At 40.2% G+C, this 26,355-nt stretch overlaps 2 protein-coding genes across 6 annotated transcripts; both read left to right on the plus strand.

The window, feature by feature from the left end:
- Positions 2,969-7,823, plus strand: LOC8062648 (obtusifoliol 14-alpha demethylase). Of its 3 annotated transcripts, none has more exons than XM_021461165.1 (3): positions 2,969-3,080; positions 4,903-5,437; positions 6,367-7,819. In XM_021461165.1, exons 2-3 carry the CDS (start codon positions 4,964-4,966, stop codon positions 7,366-7,368), a joined length of 1,476 nt encoding a protein of 491 aa, XP_021316840.1. In that variant the 5' UTR covers positions 2,969-3,080; positions 4,903-4,963; the 3' UTR covers positions 7,369-7,819. The 3 variants fall into 3 exon arrangements, with proteins under 3 accessions (XP_021316840.1, XP_021316841.1, XP_002449738.2); XM_021461166.1 differs by lacking the exon at positions 2,969-3,080 and having other exon boundaries at positions 4,773-5,437; positions 6,367-7,150; positions 7,288-7,823; XM_002449693.2 differs by lacking the exon at positions 2,969-3,080 and having other exon boundaries at positions 4,774-5,437.
- LOC8062649 (obtusifoliol 14-alpha demethylase) lies at positions 12,069-26,255 on the plus strand. 3 transcript variants are annotated; one of them, XM_021461695.1, is made up of 3 exons: positions 12,069-12,197; positions 23,752-24,255; positions 25,153-26,253. In XM_021461695.1, the coding sequence occupies exons 2-3, from the start codon at positions 23,761-23,763 to the stop codon at positions 26,164-26,166; spliced, it is 1,509 nt and encodes a 502-aa protein (XP_021317370.1). In that variant the 5' UTR covers positions 12,069-12,197; positions 23,752-23,760; the 3' UTR covers positions 26,167-26,253. The 3 variants fall into 3 exon arrangements, with proteins under 3 accessions (XP_021317370.1, XP_021317371.1, XP_002449739.2); XM_021461696.1 differs by lacking the exon at positions 12,069-12,197 and adding an exon at positions 17,572-17,623 and having other exon boundaries at positions 25,153-26,255; XM_002449694.2 differs by lacking the exon at positions 12,069-12,197 and adding an exon at positions 17,572-17,632.

A 26,355-nucleotide genomic window follows, 5' to 3' on the forward strand; every position in this document is an offset into this window, starting at 1 on the left:
TAGATTAGAACACAAAAACTATTAATTCCTGTAAGAAAAACTTATGCATCTACTCAATAGTCTGGCTGCTGTTTCATCAAAACAGGAATAAATGCAAGTAACACATACACGGAAGATATATTGCCATAGTCAGTGCACCTAGAGAAATACATGATTTGCCAAGGGAGCATAGCTTTGAATTACGGTGGCAAAAAGAGAAATAACAGGTCAACCAGCAAACTTAGAGTTTTCTGAAATCTCAATTACCACCCTTGTTTTTTGTGTGCCTGCTGAAAAATAAATGCTACTGTTACTACATACTATACTATCGAAAATGTCCAGCATGCTTTAAAATTATTAAACTTCTTGTTTAGCAAACAGGAGGTTAGAACCTATAATACTCACTCAAACCTATTCCAAATGGCCTGTAGTTGCACAATAGATAGCAGTCATCGTCAGATTTATTTGTCATACATATATGATGCTTAAATCCCTACAGAAGGTGTCGATGGAAAAATAGAGGGCTACAAGCAGGAAATAGTAGTACACTTGCCATCAATTTATTACAAGTACAAGTGACATCACAACAGTAGGAGCTAACTAACCATGCTAACTAGAAGCAGCTCCCTGACTACCTATGGTCGAATTAATAAGCAGTTGTAGTATACTGAACTTCCAAAGATTAATTTAACTAGGAGCAGTACACTGAACTACATCTTTAATCTAGACTTTGGCCGATGGCTATATGCATCCAGAATACAAGAGACCACCAGCAAATTTATAGTTTAATGGTGAACTACAGAATTAAGTATATTAAAATCTACACTACTGCATTACATGCAGAACATATCACTGTAAATAGCACAAAAAACAAAGAGAATGCCTGTTGATGTGTTAATGTAAGGTAAAGGCAATTAGGGAACGATGTGGGACATTACACTAAAATGAGCAGTAGAAGATTGACTGTTCTATTTCCAGAATACTAAACCTATTGTTGCCACTGAAGAAAACTAGTAGCTGTCCATCTGCTCCTTGAAGCTGTGGTTGCTGAATTACAGTGAGAAAAACAACCAGGCAAAAGCATGAGCTGTTGTTGTACTAGTTAATAAAAACATGTAGTCTTCAAAATTCATCAAAAGTGAACTAAAACAAAACCAGCTGAACTGAAATATATTATTTTTAACTTGGGCTATGAGAATGTTATCACTTTGATGAAGCAAAATTGATTTCAATTCGAACAGCACATATTAGTTGTAAGCCGAAGAAAGGTGGAGATATTTAGAAAATTTTTCTAACCCTAGAGCTGAACTACAATTAAAACAGGTTGAAAGAGCCTAAAATTATTATTCATAACACTATGAGAATGCACAGTTTCTTGGGTGTTAGATAACCTGGGACAAAATATCACCACAATAGTATAGCTAATCATTTATTGAACACTTCATTGAAAAATATATACAAGAATAACATGTATAAGTATGATTTTTAGAGTGTTCTCCGAGCTTGTCAAATTTATGTTTTTATTGATGCTGAACTGAATTCATATTCAAAAATACAGAATCATGTTGCTGTTGCCGGTTAACAGATGCAAAGCCAACACCATTGAACTGCTGCTAATTCAGAAGAAATCCAAAACCTGAAAAATTCAGAACTGCAGAAATTCAGAACCCTAACGCATCATTGCAGGACATCAGTGAATGGGTTATGCAATTTATACTCTGAATAGGATGAATTTATGTTAGCATCTATTGGAAATTACTAACCTCTGGTCTCCCAAAAACAAAGGCCTGAGAAGACCTCTACCAAATCTAACCACAGAGAAGGCCGTCATCGCCAGCATCCTGGCAGAGCTTGTCACGCCAAAGCTACACGCCACCATGCCTCTGCATCTGCCGGAGCAGCATGCTGCTAGGCAGGGCAGCGTCCGCCCAGAGCTGCACGCCTCCAAGCCGTTGCATCTACCCGGAGCAGCACTATCAGGCCGCCTCTGCCCAGATCTCGGAGTCACGCGCCACCAGGCCACATCTACCGCCGCGCCACCATGCCGCATCTACGGGAGCCGCCTGCTCCAGGCCGCGTCCGCTAGTGTGGCGTGGGATGTGCGTGGCACCTGCTGGAAGGGAGGGAACTGGGAGAGTGTGGGTGCGGGTGGCGGCTGGTGGAGGGAGGGGGGCAGCTGCGGTGGGTAGGATTAGGTTTTGAGTCTCTTACTATATACGTGAGCTGTTAGCGGGCTTTGGGTTGGATATCCAAAACGCTATCTCCTGTGTTGTAATTGATAGTGTACAATTGGTGACGTTCTCAAAATCCATTACCAAGAAACCGTTACAGATTAACACATTTCTTGTAGTGGCATGTATTGTTTGCTGGATAGGTCAATACTTGCCCTCCAATTATAGAGCTAAAACAAACCAATTCTTAATTCTTTATTAGGCGGGAATGGTTTCTTTCCTCCACCATTTTCCGATACGAGTACAAATGTTTGAATGGAACTTCACATTTATGATATTTTGGCAAGTTTACACTATCTCATCTTGTCATAACCCAACATTAAATCTATCATTTGAGAGTAGGAGCCACTTGTTTTTGTAAAAGTTTTCCCAACATGCTCAGGAGCTAGACTGACAAATCTTGAGATTAGCGAAGTCATCACAGATACAAAGATTTGATTAATTCTAGCTGTGCAGGCTGTATGCACAATAAGCTTTTAGATTATTCTTGGTGAAATATATTACTACACTATACAGTATTTGCATTCTTTTCCAACAGCATGCTATACTTGACATTAGCTTTTAGAATTGTAGTTCAGATAACACATAAATAAATCAGACGAACACTTATTAGTTTGGAATCTACTAACATGAGCTCTGGCAAGATCCCCTGGTTGTCCATTCCCACCCTTGGCGTCTTGAGAAGTGATCCGGTATTGTGTGTATTTAAGTGACGGCATTTAGGATCTGACGTTACTGATTATATTACTCGGATCCAAAATCCCACTACATATACGTGACACATGCTATATATAGTTGTCTGCACAAGCTCAGTTCAGAGGAGCTTTTGACTTTGCAGGGTAGCTGCTTTCGTTTGTGCTGAATCTGAAGGTACGCATGCCTGTTCTTCCTTTGTTAGATAAAAAGGATATTTTTTATATTAATTACATCTGTCCTTGAATCCAGAAATAGGGATGGTAAAAATTCAATTCTCTGTTGTTTGGTAGCTAGGACTGAGAATTGACCCATTATATGAGATTTGGTCATCGTTAATCTTGAAACCAGCCCACTACCAGACCCCAGCAGGTAGCTCTGATTCCCTCAATTGGAATAGCTGGTGGTTATGCTTCTTTTCTTCTCCATGTTCTGGTGCTAGCTGCCTTCTTTCTCCATTTATTAGGTTGCACTTGCTCGATCATCTCAGATCTGCAGAAACCAAAGAGACATCAGGAGGACTGAAACTTGGAGTTCTAATAACAAATGAAAGAATTTCGATCTGCTTGTGCAGAACACAGAGAAGTAGGGATGCAAGGCGGGGCGGTTTTTCTGTGAATTCATAAATAGGCTAAATTTTTGTGGGCTACCCGTCTTGCATCCCTAGGGAGAAAGGAGAGGAGCCTTGAACCAAACAAGCGAATTGATTCTGAACTTCTAACTATGCTTGCTCATCACCATCTATATATCTGAACACTAGAATCGGAATTATGAACCAATTCCGTTTTAACAAGCGGTTGAATTGGTGGTCAGACAACTCTATTAACCTGATGCAAGTCTATGAATCAAAACTGCCCTTTAGATGTATTCAATACATTGCCTCGCATATCTCATCCTATTCATCACAACTATGGGATGTTTCATTGCTAGCCACACTTCGTCTTAAGCAAATTTAACCAAATTAGTAAGTATTCGGTTAGAAACAAACTTAAGCAAGATTCTTTTAGACTCCACATACTATAGAGTAAAAAAGTGTGAGATGATTTCCTTAGTCGTAGCAAAGTGTGGCTACAAACTTTCTAGCCACAGTTTTTGTGTCTTACCACACTTGAGACGTGACTAAGTTTAGTTGTGATAAATTGTGGGCGAGAACCTAACATAACCATAGTCCTGTCATATGATTTGTTTGATTCACTTTCTACGAGATCAATAATTGTGGCAGAGCCTTGAATAATGGGCCACGTGGAATTTTGTGACGATAGGATGAGGCCTTGTTTAGTTGAAAAAAAAAATTAAGATTTTCCATCACATCGAATCTTACAACACATACATGGAGTATTAAATATAGACAAAAATAAAAATTAATTACATAGTTTACCTGTAATTTGCGAGACAAAACTTTTGAGCCTAGTTAATCCATGATTAAACAATAATTACTAAATACAAACGAAAGTGCTACAGTACCCCAAATCTAAAAATTTTGCTAACTGAACAAGGCCCTTTATTTTTTGGTGATTCGAAGTTATACCCTCTAGTTCGAAATATAATACTATTTGATTCGGTATGACCTTGAATACCACACTATTTTTTGGTGATGTTATTCTTGACATCAAAAGTTAGATCATTACAAAATATTTATAAATATATACAAACCCAATGCAACCACTGAGTACAAGGTTTGTATACACAAATTGTTTGTCAAAGATTACAAGTGAGTCTTGAATTGTGTGTTACCAAGGGAGTAAGTGTGCAATAATTTTATTTCATTATTTTGTTATCTTTTTTAAACTCCTAGTGGTTTTATTGTATCCATAACCTCATGTGCTTGTAAGACACTTGAGTTCCTAAATGAAGACCTGAATTTCTTACAATGTAAACAAAACCAAAATATTGTTCACAAGCAGTCTAAAATATGTGTCAATATTGCCTTTGTTTCATGATATAAGACCATTTATATGCAAAAGGTCTAATGTAACTTCCAACTCAACTTCATGTTTAGACAGTGTTTTCGTCTACTCAAAGCTGCTGCACTTCATCACTCTACTAATAACTGTGTCATCATGGATATGGCAAATGGTGTTGTGTGGTTCACCATAGCTGTTGTTTTCATCACTGTGGTTATCAGCAAGGCAACAAAACGAGGAATTATGTTTGATCCAAAATGTAATCGTCCACATCCACCAACAGTGAAGGGTGTTTCTTTTCTTCGAGTTTTACATACACTTCTTTCAAAGGGTCTGCAAGCAATGATCCACGATCAATATACAAAGTTGGGGACTGTGTTCACAATAAGTTTCTTTCAATTCAAGGTAACATTCTTGATTGGACCCGAGGTCTCTGCTCATTTTTACCAAGGCTTGGATTCAGAGATTAGCCATGGTAATATGATTGAATTCACTGTGCCCATGCTTGGCAAAGAGGTTGGCTATGGCGTGGACACTGCCACCCGGAATGAGCAGTCTCGTTTCTCCTATGATGCACTAAAACCATCAAAGTTGAGAAGCCATGCTGGTCCCATGATTCAAGAAGTGGGGGTAAGTAAGAATTGACCATGTCTAAACTTTCATGTCTTATCAAATAAGATACTCCCACCATCCTAAAATAAATCTATTTCTAGAATCATTCTAAGTCAGATTATCTTAAGTTTGACCAACTTTATAAGAAGGGGTGACATCTATAACACCAAATAACTACATCATGAAAACATATTTCATGAATATTGATAGTATTTTTCTATAAATTTGGTCAAACGAAAAATAATTTAATTGAGGACAACTCTAGAAGTTGACTTAATTTGGGACAGAGGGAATATTATATTATTGACTGAGGAAGCACCTAAGTAAGTATTTCTTCTACTAGAATGTAATCTTTCACATAATCATGAAACCTGATTTCATTTAACTTTTTAGTCATTTACGAAAAATGCAATGACAATAATTTGTCTGGAATAAAATTTGACTGACTATTCTTTTAGTCAACATGGTGATCCTTCTTATTGGCCAGCACAAATTACCTCTTATTGTTGCCTTTAGCTAGTTTGGTCAAATCATGTCAACCACAAACAAAAGAAGTCATATCAACCACTTAAATCCACATCAGTGCCATATTATGCACATTAGCACAAATTATATTCCTTGTCATAAAAACCATAAAAATCTTAGGTATTGTTTTATCTAAGTATATACTGTATAAGATGACAGATTTTCAGAACTACAGCTGACTGGATAAGATGTTTCTCTTTTGTGGCATTGCAATTTTCAAATAAACATATTGTAACACTTTCAAAATTTATCATTAGTTATTATGAGCATGCACATAGCATACCATGTTTACCTAAAAATGCTAGGTCCCCTATTGGGATCTCAGTATTGTTCACACAATTTTACATGTTTGCCACCCAATTCACACAGGACAGCACACTTAATTGAGAGGTTAAATTATAGCATTATCATTATTTTTGCAGGAATACTTTGCAAAGTGGGGACAGCAAGGCATGGTTGATCTGAAACAAGAGCTTGACAAGTTACTCATGCTAATCTCGGGCCGATGCTTACTGGGGAAGGAGGTCAGGGAAAAGATGTTTGATGAGTTCTTTACTCTGTTCCATGAACTCAGTGACAACGGCATGTGCCTAACCAGTGTATTATTTCCATATGCTCCAACTCCATCAAACCGACGACGTGACAAAGCACGGGCCAAGCTCTCAGAGATGTTGACTGAAATTGTGAGATCGCGCAAGAAATACGATAATGTTGAGAGTGATGTGCTGCAGAACTTGATAGACTCCAAATATGCAGATGGCCGATCTACAACGGAAGCTGAGGTCATTGGACTGATCATCACCTTGCTCTTTTTAGGAAAGCACACAAGCACCATCACTAGTGTATGGACAGGTGCTCACCTTCTTGCTAGTACAAGGAGCTTGGCATCTGTCCTCGAAGAACAAAAGAAAATAGTTAGAAAATATGGGGATGATCTAGACTATAATGCCTTCCTAGAGATGGACACCTTGCACCGTTGCATCAAGGAGACGCTACGAATACATCCTCCAGTACCAATGTTTCGTCGTAAAGTACACAAGAACTTCACTGTGCAGACAAAAGATGGCAATGAGTATGAGATTCATAGAGGCCATACACTAATAAGTCCGGTGCAATTCAATGGCAACTTACCTCACATTTATAAGGACCCGGATGTGTACGACCCAGACAGGTTTGGTCCAGGAAGAGAAGAAGACAGAGTTGGTGGTAAGTTTTCCTACACATCGTTTAGTGCTGGAAGGCATGCTTGCCTAGGCGAGTCTTACGCTTATTTGCAAATTAAGGTGATATGGAGCTATTTGCTAAGAAACTTCGAGCTAAAACTGGAATCTCCTTTTCCTAAGCCTGATTGGACCAAGCTAGTGCCGGAGCCTAAAGGAAGAGTAATGGTGAGTTACAAGAAGCGGGTACTACCTACCATCTAGATGGCAAACTGTTGTCTAGCCATTTATGCAAACCCATAAGGACATAATCATGTATGCTTGTGTGTATAATATGCACATGCATGTATATATCATGTTTATAATAGGCACTAGTGTTGTATGGAGTAATGGTGCCATTAGTCACATATGGGATCGAGCTTAAAACAGAAATTGTATCGTCAGTCTCGTCGTCGCTGTCGTCGAGGATATGCAGTTCTGTTTCTCCGTCAGTCACGCGGCCTCACGCCTCGCCATACACATCCTTCCCGGTTCTGTTTGGCCGTCGCCGTTCACGTACTGTTGGCACTAGTTGCCATCGCCTCGTCGGCCGTCGGCCCATCCTCTATATTTATCGTGGATCCGCTGGCAGTTAGCAGTAGTTGAGCGTGCCTTTTCTGGACCGGACTCAGAGGCGAAGCTACATGTTAGGGGGTGTAAATGTAGCCTCTAAAAACTGTAAAAACAATGGTTTGGTCGAAAATTTCACCATGTATGTATCTCTACGAAAGATGTTTATGTGCGAACACAATATCGAGAAGTACCCTTGTGATTTGTTTTATGATGAGTGATTGTTAAAGTAATCCACGAATAGGTTGAGTTGGTGACTAATATTACCATGATGAAAGCTATGTGTACGACCATGTCTCTTGGCTTGTGTGCAAGTGTGGAGCTCGGAGGTGGTGATCGACGGCAAGAAAAAAGTCAAGTAGAGACGTGCCGTACCGATGGACCTGGAGTGGTGAAGGACGGACGTGAGGCTTGGACTGACGAACCAGGAGGCCGGGTGACCAGCCGCAGTGGCTGACATCTGGGACATGGACAAGTGCAAGTGTACATGGGAGTGACCGTGTTGACTAAGTCAAGACGGCGAACGTGAGTCGAGCGAGGCTCAGGAGGACTTGGCGGGCCGGCCGGTCGAGGACGACGGTGACACGTGTCGAGTGGCGGGAAAGCGTATAGAGTCAAGGTTCTGGAATTCGGTCCGAATGGGCCGAATTTCACCGAAATTCGTCCATTTCGGTCCGGCCCGAAATAAAATGAATTCGGCCAAAATATTTCGGCCCTATTTGAATTTTCAACTTGTTCTATGGCCCAACACAAGCCCACATACATTTCTGAGCTAATTCAACGCTGAAACCATTGCCCTTCCGCTTCCTCACGGTACTTACGTCGCCGCCAGCGGCGTCGCGTCGTCTCTGCTCCCGTCAAGACTAGGCTCCTGCTGCCATGGTCGCCTCCCCGCAAACATCCGAGCTCGGTCATGGTCTCATGGATGCTCCTTGGCGCCGCAACGTCGCATGGTCAGTTCGTACTGCCCCTCACATGTTGTTGCGCTGCCATCTGCATCTTCTTTGTTGCCTACAGTTCAACGCTGGCTGATTGGATCTGCATCAATTCCCTCCGCTTGAACCGCTCCTTCGGCCATCTTCCGAGCCGCTTACATGTTCAACGCTGGTCCTGTATCCATCCTCTTCATGCCCACCACCAATTCTGACTGTTTGGAGAAATTCTATTCAAATTTAATCAAATTTCATTCAAATTTTGAGTGGGAACCGATCCGAATTTTCCGAATTTCGCCCAATTCGGTGGGCTCCGAATTTTTTTCAGAAATGAATCCCAAAACCTTGTATAGAGTACGCTACTCGTGGCAGGTTTCGCAGGTTTGGGCCTCAAAACCCGGGCGGAGGTTTCAAGGAACGGACAGCACGTGACAGCATCGAGGAGTTAGCGTCGAGGCTAAGCTACCTCATAAAGGGCGTGGTGGCCGTCGGATCTATGTTAAGTCGAGTTGGACTAGAATACCCCTGTGGCTAGCTAGTTCGCTCAAAAATATATATAGAAATTTGGAGAATGTGTAATATGTCTAATAAATAAAGAAGGGGAGTCCTTCATCTCCTTCACCTCTCTCCCCATTTTTTTCTTCTTTTTTGCAGTTTCACTCCAACCTCTAGGTTTTTGAGAGAGGTCAAAAATCTGAATTTTTGTGGTGTATTTGCTGAGATTTGTGAAATAGGAAAGGAGGCCCGAATCATCCTCGTGCCCTCTGGAATTTGTGGCATATATCTGTGATTGTCTCTACTGTGTTCTTGAGTTTGTGTCCTTTTTTTCTTAGCCGTGATCTGAAATTCACGAAGATTGAGTTGGGTTAAGCCATGATTTTTTAGGGATAGCTCACCAACATCTTGGAGATTACCTATGCAAGATTTGGAACTGAGTTGTTTTATTTTGGTCGATTTTCTTTCGATTTCTGTAGCCTCTCGTTCTTCTGTTCTCTCGCTGGCAGGCTGTGTTGTTCGTGAGAAGTGGAATCCTACAGCGCTACAGATGCCGATGCTCTAGCGCCGTGCGTGCTCTCTAGAGCAGCTCTTCTCACTGGATCTGCCTCAGGTCGAATATGTCCGTTCTTCTCAGCACGGCGGCGAGCAGACCCGCCGTCCGTGCTCTTGGCTCCAGTCTGTGAGTGGAGTTTCTCGTTCTTCGCTGACTCGCTGGACGTATGCAGTCCTGCGTCCTCGTCGCAGTGCAGGCAGGCGCAGTAGGGATGAAAACAGATTGGATATGGACGAATATTATTGATATCATAATATTTGTTTTCATATTTTTGATCAGATTCAGATTCGAATATAGATAATGTCAAGGATAAGATATGATTGGATGACGACATCATAAATATACAATTTAAGTATTCAAATACGGATACAGTGTCGGATATTAAACATTTAGACTCGGATACGAACAGATCTGAACCACTCTAAACAAATTCGGTCTCAAATAGATCAAAAATATCTATACCATTTTCATCCCTATCTAGCACCGAGGGACGTCCAGCACCGAGCAGTCCTGGCCCATCCCTTTCCATTGCTGAGCTTCTGTCTCTCTCTCTCTGGTTGTTATTCGAGCTGGCCACCGTGCGTGATTTTCTTTTTGGTTGATTGAACGAGTGCTAGCAGTCATCTCCAACTTTTCCAGCAACTGTGGTCTTGTTTAGTTCACCATAAGGTCTTGTTTACTTCCATCCTAAAAACCAAAAATTTCAAAATTCGCCGTCACATCGAATCTTTAGACGCATGTATGTAGTATTGAGGCCTTGTTTAGTTTTCAAAAAAATTTGCAAAATTTTTCAGATTCCCCGTCACATCGAATCTTTAGACGCATGCATGGAGTATTAAATATAGACAAAAAATAAAAACTAATTGCATAGTTTGGTCGGAATTGACGAGACGAATCTTTTAAACCTAGTTAGTCTATGATTGAACAATGTTTGTCAAATACAAACGAAAGTGCTACAGTGTCGATTTCCCAAAAAAATTTAGAACTAAACAAGACCTAAATATAGACGAAAGTAAAAACTAATTACACAGTTTGGTCTGGAGTATTAAATATAGAAGAAAATAAAAACTAATTACACAGTTTGGTCGAGATATACGAGACGAATCTGTTGAGCCTAATTAGTCTATGGTTGGACAATAATTACCACAAACAAACAAAATTACTATAGTGTCACGAAATTTTTCCGAAGAGGAAACACGGCCTAAAAATCAATAACTCTTTAAGATTCTCTGTCACATCGAAGCTTACGGCATATGCATGTAGCATTAAATATAGATAAAATGTAAATCGCGAGACGGATCTTTTAAACCTAGTTACTCTATAATTAGACAATCTTTATCAAATAAAGACGAAAGTGCTACAGTACACAATCCAAAAACTTTTTGGATCTAAACAAGGCGTGTGTCCTTCGTGGTTTGTTTTTTCCAAATCTGATTTGTCACTTTCAAGCTACAGGAGCCTAATTTATTGCTTGCTCTTTTAGGCCTTGTTTAGTTGGAGCGGGAAAATGTTTTGTAGAATGTTAGAAGGGGTGAACGGATACTAATAAAAAAATAATTACATAGCTCGACTGGAAACTATGAGATGAATTTATTAAACCTAATTAATCTATCATTAGCACATGTAGGTTACAGTAGCACTTAAGGGCTAATCATGGACTAATTAGGCTTAAAAGATTTCTCTCGTGCTTTACAACTAAACTTTGTTTAATTTATTTTTTTATCTATATTTAATACTTTATGCATGGGTTCAAACATTTGATATGGTGGGTAAAAAATTTTGGGTTGTAAACTAAACAAGGCCTTAGCTAGTCAATTCCTGTACGAGTGATTATAGTGCTTTCAGTTGATCATCTTCTCAGTCTTGTCCAGTAGCGCCTGCTAGGAGCAATTCGTCCACGCAACACAGGACAGTACAGCTTGTTCATATGTGGCAGTGAAAAGAATCAATCCAACCCAGTGCCTGGTGCTATGTTGCTGTCTGGATTTTTCGGCTGATTTTTCTGGCCTTTTTCTGTCTTTTTTCTCAACCATGATTTTCTATTTCATGCGTAATTTGATCGTTTGAGCTTCAAATCATGTTTTGTCTGTTGCATTGGTTTTCTATCGTTGTGAGTAATCGATCTAGCTACTCTTGTCACCAGTTGGTTGGAGTATTTTAGATTTGACATTTTGCTTGTGCTTAGGAGTGATTTTGTGACCGTGGCCAAATATTTCGAGAGAAAATTTGAGATTTCCATTCACCCACCCCTTTGATCGCCGTTCTTTATTCTTCACTATGCACCCACAGTCTAAGTACATCTCTTTCTAAGTTACTCTAGCTTCACAACTGATCGGACTCGACCAGCGTGTCGTTTCCTTTATAAGGAACGTGTAGCATGCTGTACATATATAGCTCCGATCCCGTCCATGGAAGCCCGCCGTCGCTGATCCTTCCTGTCCATGCGCAGCAGCAGTACTCTTCGTCTCTTCTCATTACGTACGTACGTCAAGTGAGACTAGGTAGGTACCTCTTGCATTGTAAATACTAAACTAAAATCCGTTCACTTGTATATATATTTGGCTATAGTTAAAGCATGCATCTCTCTCTCTTGAACAATCTTGCAGCATAGCAGTACTGTTCCTATTCCTATTACCAGACCGCTTGTTGGTTTGCAAGGTTTTCTATCGATATATAAAGATATATACCTGGAGCATGGACATATTAAACAGTAGTGTAGTGGCAGTAATCACCAAGGTTGCATGGGGAAGAATAACAGCGCTGACCACCCGGCACCACGGAATGCTCTGCGTCACCCACCTGGGATTATTACTGGTATCACCTCCGATTAGCTATTTGAAAGTCGCTAGCTATTTGATTTATCTCCGCTATTTGAAGGTCGCTCTCAATTAACTTTTCACTGGTAATTCTTTTACCTTCTCCCTCCCCAGTTCATCCCCCTCAGTTACTATTTCTGATTTCTCTTGCACTGAACCCCCTGATCCGGTCTGTCTTGAACTTCTTGAAGAAGATGCAGAGGGAGATTCTGTTGACCCTTCAGCAAATCAGACATCTAAGGTTCAGCTCTCAGAGATCCTTGCTCCCCCCAGCGGCCCTGAGGTTGACATGCCACCACCTTCTGCTCCCCCGGTCTCTGCACCAAAAGCAAAAAGGGGTAAGGCTATTCATATCTCTGATGCCAATGTTAGACGCAGTGAGCGTGTTCATAAAAGAACGAAAGGGTTTAAAAGCTCCAATTGCTCAGATAAGAATTGTGTTGGATGTTCATCTAACCCTCCTCTTCTCTCAACATCTGTAGTTCATGATCTGGGAAGTACCTTTTGTCAGCTGGATCCTGCTAGCCTCTCTGATGAACAGCTTCAGGCTAACAAGTCTAAATCAGGCGTGGTGGGAAGGCCCAAGGCTAAAAGGAACAAGAGTTCAGAGGGTAGCAAGAACACCACAAGCTCAGAGGATAGCCAGAAGGGAGCTGGCCCTTCTAAGTCCAAGAAGTAGCTAGTCTATTTCTTAAAGTCCTTCATTTTGATTTTGTTGAATGGCTGTTAAGAATTGGAAAGTCTTAAGTTGGAATGTTCGAGGTATAAATTCTGAAAAGAAGTGGAATGCTATTAGGGATCGAGTCACAGAATCCAGTTGTGATATTTTGTGTCTCCAGGAGACTAAACGTGTTCATTTTGATGTTATGTATATTCGTCAGTTCTGCCCATCTGTCTTCGACAGTTTTGTGTTTCTGCCTTCAGTTGGGGCTTCTGGTGGCTCCATTATCATTTGGAAAAGTTCCACTTTCTCAGGCTCCCTTCTTTTCCAAAACAGTTTTGCTACCTCTGTCCTTCTTTCTTCACTGCACAATAATTCTGCTTGGGTTCTTACTAATATTTATGCTCCTTGCACACCAGCTGGAAAGAAGGACTTTATAGATTGGTTTCAAAATGTGCAAATGCCCGACTCTATCGATTGGTTAATAGTAGGTGACTTCAATCTTTACAGAAATCCTTCAGACCGTAATAGACCAGGTGCTGATTATTCAGACATGCTCATGTTTAATGCTGCCATTAGTGCTCTTGGCCTGATTGAAATCCCTCTAAAGGGTCAACGCTTTACCTGGTCTAATAAACAACATCCTCCTCTTTTGGAAAGATTAGACTGGTTTTTTACCTCTCCATGCTGGACTAGTACTTATCCGAATACTAATGTTTTCACTATGACTATGGAGACTTCGGATCATGTACCATGTCTGATCAGTTTCTCCACGCAGATACCAAAAGGTCAGATCTTTAGGTTCGAAAATTTCTGGCTTCATCATGAAGATTTTTACAATCAGGTTCAGCAAGGTTGGACTTCCCCCTTCCATTATACTGATGCAGCTAAAACTCTTACTGCAAAATTTAAGAATCTCAGAGGTGCTCTTAAGCAGTGGAGACAATCCTTGCCTAGTCTGCAGAATATCATAAGTAACTTGAAGCTTCTCCTCACGTTTGTGAATTTTTTGGAGGAATTTCGAGATCTTAGCTTAGTAGAATGGAACTTCAGGAATCTTTTAGAAGATAAGCTCATCTCTCTGCTGAAACAACAAAAAGCGTATTGGAAACAGAGGGGGGCAATTAAGTGGGTCACTTTAGGGGATGCTTCCACAAAATTCTTTCATGCACAGGCAACAATCAAGTATAGAAGAAATTTAATCACGCAGTTGCAAGATGAGAATGGTTCAGTTGTTACAGAACATGGAAATAAAGCAAATCTCATCTGGGTTTTGATTTAAGCCTGCACTTTATCCCACTTCCAGATTTGGAGACTCTAATTGAACCTTTCACTAGAGCTGAAGTTGATGCTGTAGTTAAAGGCTTACCCTCTGACAAGTCACCTGGACAGGATGGCTTCAACACGGATTTCATAAAATGCTGCTGGTCAATTATCTCTGAGGATTTCTATAAGCTTTTTGAAGCTTTTTATTCGGGGCATATTTGTTTACAAAGTATTAATGGTTCCTATATCACTTTAATTCCTAAAAAGGATGGGACAATGAAAATTTCTGATTATAGACCCATTTCTCTTTTGAATACCTCTGCTAAGATCATCACTAAGGTCCTTGCCAATAGGCTTCAAGCTCACCTTCCAGCTCTCCTTCACAAGAACCAGTATGGTTTCATAAAACAAAGAACCATTCAGGATTGTATCTCTTGGGCCTTAGAATATCTACATTTTTGTCATCAATCAAAGAAAGAAATTATAATTCTAAAATTGGATTTTGAAAAAGCCTTTGATAAGGTTGAGCATGAGTATATGCTGAAAATCATGGAACATAAAGGCTTTCCTCCAAAGTGGTTGCACTGGATGAGGCTGATTTTTCAATCAGGCACTTCCTCAGTTATTTTGAATGGTATTCCAGGCAAGGTGTTTCATTGTAGGAGAGGAGTTAGACAAGGAGATCCTCTTTCTCCTCTCCTTTTTGTTCTAGCTGCTGATTTCCTTCAGACAATTCTCAATGATGCTACAAGAAATAATCTCTTATCGTTGCCTCTGCTTTTGCAAAGTGATCAGGACTTCCCAATACTGCAGTATGCAGATGATACACTTATTTTCATGAAAGGTGATATTTCTGAATTGCTGCATCTTAAGGGGTTGTTGCAAAGTTTTGCTGATTCTTCTGGTTTAAAAGTCAATTTTGATAAGTCCATGATGATTCCGATTAATATCGATGATGATAGATTTGAAATGTTGGCCTCTACCTTTGGCTGTTCAAAGGGATCCTTGCCCTTCACATATTTGGGCTTGCCTCTAAGTCTCACTAAGCCCACAGTTGCAGATTTCTAGCCCTTGGTTTCCAAATGTGAAAGAAGGCTTGTGGCCTTTTCTTCCTTTCTTTCAGAAGCTGGAAGATTAGAACTCACCAATGCAGTTTTAACAGCCCTCCCAACGTTTGCAATGTGTACTTTCCTGCTCCCTAAGACTGTAATCAAGCAAATTGATAAATATCGAAAGCACTGCTTATGGAGAGGTTCAGACATGTCCAGCAAGAAGCCGCCTAAAGCTGCTTGGCCTTTGGTCTGTCTCCCAAAAACAGAAGGAGGCCTAGGTGTGCTTAACTTATATGTTCAGAATGAGGGTCTTCTACTCAAACATCTGCATAAATTTTTTAACAGAGTCATGATTCCATGGGTTCAGTTGGTTTGGGATAAATATTACGCAAGAAACAGAGCTCCAATAGTGGCAACAAACTTCAGAGGTTCTTACTGGTGGAGAGATTTATTAAAGCTAATAGAGAAATTTAAAGGTATGGCCATGGTAACAGTTAAAGACGGTAAATCTTGTTTCTTTTGGTTGGATCTTTGGAATGGGAGAGTTTTAAGTCAAGCTGTTCCTGAACTGTTCTCCTTTGTAAAGAATCAGCACTCAACGGTTTATCTGGTCACTTCTTCAGCTTCCTTTCATGAGCATTTTCATCTGCCTTTATCTCCAGAAGCCTTTTCTCAGTTCCTGGATCTCCAGCTTTTTTTGCAACATTTGCAACTTCAGACTGCTCATGATACTTGGTCATATATTTGGGGTACCGACAACTTTTCTACTAAACATGCTTACAGGCATCTTATTGGACATAGGTCAGTCCATCCAGCTTTCCAGTGGCTCTGGAAATCCTGTTGCCAGAATAAAAGGAAAATTTTCTTCTGGCTTATTCTTCAGCAGAGATTGAATACAAGGGCTCACCTCAGACGGAAAAACATGCAGTTGCCAGATTACAGTTGTGCTCTTTGTGCTTGTGGCATAGATGAGGAGATTGGTCATCTTCTCTTTCATTGCAGTTTCTCCTCGCAGTGTTGGGATACCCTCAATTTGACTATACCTAATTCTTCTGACCTCACTCTAATATCTGATAGCCTCAAGCATCAGCTGCAGACACCCTTCTTCATGGAAATAATTGTCACAATGTGTTGGTCTATTTGGATGATGAGAAACGATTTGATTTTCTTTCCCTATCCAGATGTAAAGCGGAGTTCAAGAAGGAGTTCGCTCTGGTTATTCTACGAGCGAAAGCAAGTCTTCACCCAGATATAGATTTATGGCTACAGAATTATGTTTAATTTACTTAATTTTTTTCCTTTCTTTCTTTGTTTCTTGACTTCAAGTCTCTGTAATTTGCACACTGTTTTGTTCCTTTCAATAAAATTCCAGTAGGGGGTTAAACCCCTCCTGTTTCATCAAAAAAAAGGTCGCTACTATTTAATTTATCTTCTTAATAGTTAATAGAATTTTTTCTAGACTAACTATTTGGGAAGCATTGGGGATGCTCTAAGGAAGATCATTTAAGAACCTCACATCCCTGCTGTCTGCTTTCTTGATCTGAGTGGTTCACTCTCAATTTCCGCGTAACCATATATACAGCAGTATTGTTTGTCCATCGCAGTCACACCGTTGTAGTTCAGCGTTGGCAATTAACACTTACTAACTAACATTTTTTTTCACAAATACTAATTTTTTTAGATAATAGAAAAATCCAGCTTCAGCCTTCTTCTAAGAAGAAGAAGCATCAGTCCAAATTTATTAGTAGCACACCCATAATTAAAACTTATTACAGGTTCAGAATTAATGTTTAAGACGATAAATGAAGGACCATCCATGCGATGCGAAGAACTCCATGACTCTCGATTCTAGTAGCTTGCAAGCGTCACGAATCCGTTCCTTGTCGTCATCCGAGCGCTGCAACAGAGCCCAAAATCGTAATCAGTGTGTCCCCCTGAAAAGAACCTGCAAAAAAGTTTTTGGATGACCTTTGTCAAAAACCACATCTTTACTTGTGATCCATAATATCGGCGTGCCATCTTCTGACCAGCGTGTTCTTTATAAAGACGCGTACCAGTAGGCCAGTAGCTCACAGTCGCTGGACGCTACGCCGTCCTGATCTCTGATCCGGCTCCTTCCCGTTTTGCTTCACGTACGTCTGGTGAGCTAGGCTACCACTCTTGAATTCCAAATTGGCCGTTGACATCTTTTAATAAAACATTTGTAAACAAAAATCCATTCCGTTTTTTTTAATACTCTCTCTCTCTCTCTTGAATACTCTTGTAGCAGTACTCTTCCTGTCTCTCTCTCTCCTTTTTTTTGAGGAATCAGTACTGTAACAGCCAAAAATCTGGTTTTCATTAATAGGGTTTAATTTGGTTTATTTAAGTATTTTTGTGGGCATTTAATATAGCAAATAAATATTTTTTTTATGCCCTCGGCTCACCGTGGCCGGTTGGCCCTCGTCCAGGAGCACCGGCAAGATCATATCTGATGATGGCCACCATCGTGTGCTCTGCGTGTTTTGCTAGCTTGATGATGCTAGGGTGATGTCGTGATGACATCACACAAATTTATGACCGTTTTTCTTTAAAAAACAAATCTAGAAATACAAAGGAAATACATTATATTGTTTTAGTCATATAATCTTTATTTTAACTTCGTTTTTGTCCATTCAAATTTCGTTAGATTCGTATTTATGAGCTCTACATGTTAGAAGTAATATTTCACTGTTTTGAAACTTTTAAATTTCCTGGTACTATTTAATTAATTATTTCTCTATAGGAAATCTTGGAAAATGCATAACTTCTCCATTTTAATTCCGATTTTCGTGAACTTTACGTTTGTGTGACCATAGCACTGCGTAGAATATTTTGATAAACTTTTATATTTGTTTTACCACTGTTTGGTGTATTGTTCTAATTATAGTTTGTTTGCTTCGTGTATGATTGTCTATACTGGATTGCGTGTTGTTGATTGATGATCGAGTATAGACGGTGAGCGATACGTTGGTGATCAAGGATAAGCTTTTGAAGACCAGCAGGCTTAGGAGAGCTTTGATCAAGGCAAGTATAACTGGGGATTATCCTTGTTACCTACACACTTTTAATACATATATCATATGCATGTGTCCACCTTGATGACCTTAGCAAAATCATAGATGATTGTTATCCTGAATTCCTTGTTACCTATTTTGATATGCATTTGGGTAGTTTTGCTAGTGCTTGATTAATAATCCATGATCTTGTAACATGAATATTTGGATATACAATAAACAATAAAATAAGCTTTCTAGCAACTTGAACATAAAGGGTGGAAAGAACTCTAGTTTTTGCTAGATTGATCTTGACCCTCCATAAGGACTTATCCCTTGGCAAAAGCTGGGACAACTCGTACAACCATGAGGGCTATATGGCTCTGGCTTTAGTCAAGTATGAGTAAGCTTTTCTAGCTTGTTAGAGGTTACCCGAAAGGGCGGAGGGGCTGAACCGTTTTGGGTATAGTGCGAGCCCCTGTCCCTATGTGTATAGGCTGCGCGTCATTGTGCCATTCGGAAGGGGGGTATCTATATCTGCGCGCAAAGGAAACCTTGCGGCCCTAACTTGCTAGACGAACCTTTGAAAGACTTCATAGTGAACCCTGCCGGCTTTCCTTGGAAGTGAGCTAAGAGGTCGACGGGCCTCGGGCGAAAGGGTAAATCATGACTCATGGGTAAAGATGTACAACCTCTGCAGAGTGTTAAATCTGGTATACTAGCCGTGCCCACGGATACGGGCGGCCCGGAAAACTGACGGAATAGATGGACACTGATGAATGTGAATAATGATAATAAATGATGGTTTATTATGTTGTTTATATGTGTTATTCTTAATTCTTGTATACATTGATCATGTGGTTATGGGATTATTTATGCTACCTTGATATTTGCTATCCAATGATTAAACATGCTATCAACTATTAAAAGCTAAATGCAGTCAAACCAGTGTCAGCTATTTGAGCCTCATGAACCCCTAGTTATACTTGTTGAGTACGAGATGTGCTCACTCTTGCAATTTCCCAACACCTTAGGATATGACAATGAAGATGACTGGAATGAGGATTACCGTTATGAGTACTAGGTTTGGAGTCAACCAGTCAACAGTGTCCCTGTGTGGAGCTTCCGTCGAGAGCGTTGTTTACTTTATGCTATCATTTTTGTATGAGACTATGTGATTCAATATATTCCGCTATGTAATAAACACTGCGATGGTACATTTGAGATTTGTCTACTTATGTGTGCGACTGTTTCTGGGGCACATATGAGTCTTTTATGCATCCTATTTTGTTCTTAAAATATGGGTGTGACAAATTGGTATCAGAGCTTTGTTGACTGTCGGACGCAAGCCTAGTTAGAAATTTGCCGTCTTAAGGTTTTGAAATTGCTATAAAATCCTTGCTCTATAAACCTTGATATTTTCTTCCACACTATATCCTACTCATCTTCACCTTGTTGCTTATTTTAAAAGGCTTGTTCTCATCACCACTCCTTGCTTTCAATATGCTTTTAGAACTTTTCTTACCACCTTCTAACGTCATTGAAATAGGAGCTATAGGATCTTTACCCTTAATAGGAAGAGAACGTTAGTACCGCATGTTGAGTCAATGCTTGAAGTGTGAACCTTTGATGCTTGGTTTGGTTTGTTATTATGCTTATGCTTGATTTGGATCTTTGTAATGATTGTAATGATCTTGTGGACTTTCTCTACAATTTCATTTAGTTTATAGGCCTAAGATATAAGGATTAATGAATTAAATAGTTGGGTTTGGGTAAGATTCTGTTTCCGTCCTTTGCTGTTTTCTGGAGCAGTCTGCAATAAATCTGGTACATCTCAAAATCTGTTCGTGCAATGTTCATCAAATTTTTCTGGGAACAAGTAGACTTCCATATCTTTCCAATGCCGCAAGAATGACCATATCATCGATTATGAGCTGAGAGTTATGACTGTTTCAAGTTGAGGTTTCTGCGCAGTCTGGAATTCTAGAACAGTTTCGGTTGTACCCAGTTTTTGGTTAACCTCACGTTGGAATCTGGTAATATGATCTAAATGAAAGTTGTAGACAATTTCTTTATCTTTCCAACGGTGTACAGCATGTATCCTTTTGAATTCTGGAACGCGAGATATTACTGAATTATCCTACTCATGATCTAGAGTTAGCAGCTGTGGTTCATGCATTGAAGATTTGGAGATACTATTTGATTGGGCATAAGAGTGACATATACACTGATCATAAGAGTTTGAAGTATATCTTCACCCAGACCGACTTGAACTCGAGGCAACGAAGATGGTTGGAACTGATAAAGGATTATGATTTGGAAGTGCATTATCATCCTGGGAAGGCGAACGTCGTAGCCGATGCACTTAGCAGAAAGAAACATGCTAATGAGCTTCGGGCGACACCTGAATCTGAAGAGTTGTGTGCTGAATTTGCATATTTGAACTTGGGAATTGTAGTAAATGCGATGGAAATTGAGATCACTCCTACTCTAGAGGAAGAGATATTGAAAGGATAGTTGGAAGATGAGAAACTAAAGGAGATAGCACAGAATGTGGTACTAGGCAAAGCACCAGGATTCAGAATAGATGACAATGGTGTACTGTGGTTTGGAAAAAGGATATGTGTTCCTGAAGTGAAGGCTATTCGTGATATGATTCTGAGAGTTGCTCAGTCTCGTCAGAAAAGTTATGCGGATACACGTAGGAGAGAACTAGCTTTCGAGGAAGGTGATTATGTCTATCTAAAAGTGTCACCTATGCGGAGTGTGAAGAGGTTTAATATGAAGGGAAAGCTAGCTCCAAGGTATGTTGGTCCGTTTAAAGTTTTGCAAAGGTGTGGAGAAGTAGCATATCAGTTGGAGTTGCCTGAAAGTTTGTCTGGTGTGCATGATGTGTTCCATGTGTCACAACTTAGGAAGTGTTTGCGTGTACCCGAGGAGCAAATACCATTGGAAGAGCTTTCGGTTAAAGGTGATCTCACTTATGAAGAGTATCCGGTCAGAATATTGGAGACAGCTGAGAGAGTCACCAGAAGTCGGGTCATTAGGATGTGCAAGGTGCAGTGGAATCGGTATTCAGAAGCAGAGGCAACTTGGGAAAGAGAGGATGATCTGAGGAAGTCATACTCCTATTTGTTTGAGTAAGCACCTTTCAATCTCGAGGACGAGATTCTTTTAAGGGGGGTAGAATTTGTAACAGCCAAAAATCTGGTTTTCAATTAATAGGGTTTAATTTGGTTTATTTAAGTATTTTTGTGGGCATTTAATATAGCAAATAAATATTTTTTTTATGCCCTCGGCTCACCGTGGCCAGTTGGCCCTCGTCCAGGAGCACCGGCAAGATCATATCTGATGATGGCCACCATCGTGTGCTCTGCGTGTTTTGCTAGCTTGATGATGCTAGGGTGATGTCGTGATGACATCACACAAATTTATGACCGTTTTTCTTTAAAAAACAAATCTAGAAATACAAAGGAAATACATTATATTGTTTTAGTCATATAATCTTTATTTTAACTTCGTTTTTGTCCATTCAAATTTCGTTAGATTCGTATTTATGAGCTCTACATGTTAGAAGTAATATTTCACTGTTTTGAAACTTTTAAATTTCCTGGTACTATTTAATTAATTATTTCTCTATAGGAAATCTTGGAAAATGCATAACTTCTCCATTTTAATTCCGATTTTCGTGAACTTTACGTTTGTGTGACCATAGCACTGCGTAGAATATTTTGATAAACTTTTATATTTGTTTTACCACTGTTTGGTGTATTGTTCTAATTATAGTTTGTTTGCTTCGTGTATGATTGTCTATACTGGATTGCGTGTTGTTGATTGATGATCGAGTATAGACGGTGAGCGATACGTTGGTGATCAAGGATAAGCTTTTGAAGACCAGCAGGCTTAGGAGAGCTTTGATCAAGGCAAGTATAACTGGGGATTATCCTTGTTACCTACACACTTTTAATACATATATCATATGCATGTGTCCACCTTGATGACCTTAGCAAAATCATAGATGATTGTTATCCTGAATTCCTTGTTACCTATTTTGATATGCATTTGGGTAGTTTTGCTAGTGCTTGATTAATAATCCATGATCTTGTAACATGAATATTTGGATATACAATAAACAATAAAATAAGCTTTCTAGCAACTTGAACATAAAGGGTGGAAAGAACTCTAGTTTTTGCTAGATTGATCTTGACCCTCCATAAGGACTTATCCCTTGGCAAAAGCTGGGACAACTCGTACAACCATGAGGGCTATATGGCTCTGGCTTTAGTCAAGTATGAGTAAGCTTTTCTAGCTTGTTAGAGGTTACCCGAAAGGGCGGAGGGGCTGAACCGTTTTGGGTATAGTGCGAGCCCCTGTCCCTATGTGTATAGGCTGCGCGTCATTGTGCCATTCGGAAGGGGGGTATCTATATCTGCGCGCAAAGGAAACCTTGCGGCCCTAACTTGCTAGACGAACCTTTGAAAGACTTCATAGTGAACCCTGCCGGCTTTCCTTGGAAGTGAGCTAAGAGGTCGACGGGCCTCGGGCGAAAGGGTAAATCATGACTCATGGGTAAAGATGTACAACCTCTGCAGAGTGTTAAATCTGGTATACTAGCCATGCCCACGGATACGGGCGGCCCGGAAAACTGACGGAATAGATGGACACTGATGAATGTGAATAATGATAATAAATGATGGTTTATTATGTTGTTTATATGTGTTATTCTTAATTCTTGTATACATTGATCATGTGGTTATGGGATTATTTATGCTACCTTGATATTTGCTATCCAATGATTAAACATGCTATCAACTATTAAAAGCTAAATGCAGTCAAACCAGTGTCAGCTATTTGAGCCTCATGAACCCCTAGTTATACTTGTTGAGTACGAGATGTGCTCACTCTTGCAATTTCCCAACACCTTAGGATATGACAATGAAGATGACTGGAATGAGGATTACCGTTATGAGTACTAGGTTTGGAGTCAACCAGTCAACAGTGTCCCTGTGTGGAGCTTCCGTCGAGAGCGTTGTTTACTTTATGCTATCATTTTTGTATGAGACTATGTGATTCAATATATTCCGCTATGTAATAAACACTGCGATGGTACATTTGAGATTTGTCTACTTATGTGTGCGACTGTTTCTGGGGCACATATGAGTCTTTTATGCATCCTATTTTGTTCTTAAAATATGGGTGTGACAAGTACTCTGCTTCCTCTTACCAGGCCGCTTGGTTCTCTGCAGGTTCTCAGTATGTATAACAGCATGGACATGATAAATACTAGTGCAGTGTTATCCTCCATTGCACTTGTTTTCATTGCTGCAGTAATCACCAAGGTTGCATGGGGAAGAATAACAGCTCGTCCAGCATCACGCAATACCACGCCTCATCCCCCTGCGATTAGCGGCAGTTCAATCATTCCACTTTTACACACACTTCTCACAAAGGGTCTCAGAGCCATGCTTCAGGAGCAATACACAAAGTTCGGAAGTGTGTTCACGATAAGTTTCTTCGGGATGAAAACTACGTTCCTGGTTGGGCCGGAGGTCTCGGCTCATTTTTACCAGGGACCGGAGTCTGAGATCAGTCATGGCAACATCCTTGAGTTTACTGTGCCCATGTTTGGCAAAGATGTCGCCTATGGTGTGGATATCGTCATCCGAACTGAGCAGAATCGCTTCTATGTTGATGCTTTGAAACCGGCTAAGTTGAGGTGCCATGTTGCTCCCATGCTTCAGGAAGTGGAAGTAAGTGACATAACATTCAGTTCCTCTCACACACGCACATTTGATGTCTTGTGAGAAAATTAGTTCATTTAACAAAGATATAGTTATATATACAATATCTGAAAAGTATCCAATTTTTAGTAAGAGCAACTAAAAAAGAACATATAATGAAATAACCGAGAGTTTTGTTGTCAAAACAACCATCAAAATAGGTTCGCCGTGATTTGAACTGATTTTGGAGCTTTTTCTCATGTAAGTATATCACGTTGTGTTTCTTTCCATCATCTGTAAGGAAAAAATATCTAGTGTTATTGGAAAGAATGAAAGTCAGACTTGCATAGTTCCATTATTGTTAACTGAAAAAGTATGAAATGAATTAATTTGGAGTGTACTCTTGCTGAAACCTTTTTCCTTTTTTTCTGAAAACAAGTTGATTTATGAAAAAGGTTATAATAATTATGTCAACCTTTATTAATACTCCAACCACCTTATATAAGGTATCCAAGCATTTAAATTTTATCCTTAATTATAATCGATTCAAGTTAAAAGTAACACCGAACTCAAATATGGTAATCACGATATAACCATATGTTTATCTATGATTAATGTCTGCCCAAATATGGTAATCACAACATATTAAAGGACAATTACATGTGTCATTTTCTATGCCCCATAATATGTTATAGAATTCCTAGTACACCCTGTAATGCAGGATGTAGAGAGTAATCCCTAACTATTTATCGTAATGTAGACTTTCCATTATATGCCGCATGAGCATATTCTTACAGATTATTTAGTGGGCACAGCTAAATATGAAGACCATACCATTATATCACTATATAAGAAAACAAGTTTTTGTTGTTAGGAAGAGTACATGTTTGTAGTGCTGTTTGCGATGATCATGCATTTGGTACACAGAAATACTTTGCGAAATGGGGACAGCAAGGTCTGGTTGATCTAAAGCAAGAGCTGGAGCAGTTATTCATGTTGATTTCAGCCCGTTGTCTACTCGGGAAAGAGGTTCGGGAGAAGATGTTCGACGAGGTTTGCTCTGCATTCCATGAACTCACAGAAAACAGCTTGCAGCTGACCAGCTTGCTGTTTCCATATGCCCCAACACCGATGACTCGACGCCGTGACAGGGCGCGTGCTAGGCTCTCAAGCATCTTTGCTGAGATTGTTCGATCGCGTAAGAGCTCCAACCGAGTCGAGGAGGATGTTCTGCAGAACCTGATGGACTCCAAATACAGGGATGGCCGCTCCACGACTGAAGCTGAGGTTACTGGGCTCATAATGGCCATCCTCTTTGCTGGGAAGCACACAAGCACGACCACCAGCACATGGACTGGAGCTCGCCTTCTAAGCCACACAGAGTGCTTGGAGGCTGCCCTTGAGGAGCAGCAGCAAATCATCAAGAAACATGGGGACAACATAGACTACGATACCCTTCTGGAGATGAGTTTCCTACACTGCTGCATCAAGGAGGTGATGCGGATGCACCCTCCAGCATCAATATTTCTTCGCAAGGTGCACAAGAACTTCACCGTGCAGACCAGAGAAGGCTACGAGTACGAAGTTCCGAGAGGACATACCATAGCAAGCCCTCTTGTGATAAACCATAACATTCCTCACATTTACAAGGACCCTGATGTGTATAACCCACACCGGTTTAGTCATGGAAGGGAGGAAGATAGAGTTGGTGGCAAGTTCACTTACAACGCGTTTAGTGGTGGAAGACATGCTTGCCCTGGTGAAGCTTATGCTTATATGCAAGTGAAGGTGATATGGAGCCATTTGCTAAGGAACTTTGAGCTCAAGTTGGTATCATCATTCCCCGAGACCGATTGGCTAAAGGTTGCCCCAGAACCTAGAGGGAAAGTGGAGGTGAGTTACAAAAGAAGGATGCTACCTAGGAGCATGTTGAAAAACTAATGATTACTTGTGTTTGAACTCTATTATATGTGCTTCTTTGTGTAATAAACATCACTACTACAGAATGAGGCATTGGTCGATGCTCAAAATGGCCAAAAACCTCGGCCTTTTTGCGGCCCGGGGTTAAAGACCCCTTTAACACCGGTTCGTAACACGAACCGGTGCTAAAGGGTCCTGCCCAACGGTTAC

This window comes from Sorghum bicolor, chromosome 5 (genome assembly GCF_000003195.3).
Source record: "Sorghum bicolor cultivar BTx623 chromosome 5, Sorghum_bicolor_NCBIv3, whole genome shotgun sequence".
NCBI lineage: Eukaryota > Viridiplantae > Streptophyta > Magnoliopsida > Poales > Poaceae > Sorghum > Sorghum bicolor.

Coding starts and splice junctions, on each gene's coding strand:
- LOC8062648 (XM_002449693.2), top strand. CDS start 4,895: ATGTTTAGACAGTGTTTTCGTCTACTCAAAGCTGCTGCACTTCATCAC. Junction 5,438..6,366: donor CCATGATTCAAGAAGTGGGG/GTAAGTAAGAAT, acceptor TTATTTTTGCAG/GAATACTTTGCAAAGTGGGG.
- LOC8062649 (XM_021461695.1), top strand. CDS start 23,761: ATGTATAACAGCATGGACATGATAAATACTAGTGCAGTGTTATCCTCC. Junction 24,256..25,152: donor CCATGCTTCAGGAAGTGGAA/GTAAGTGACATA, acceptor TTTGGTACACAG/AAATACTTTGCGAAATGGGG.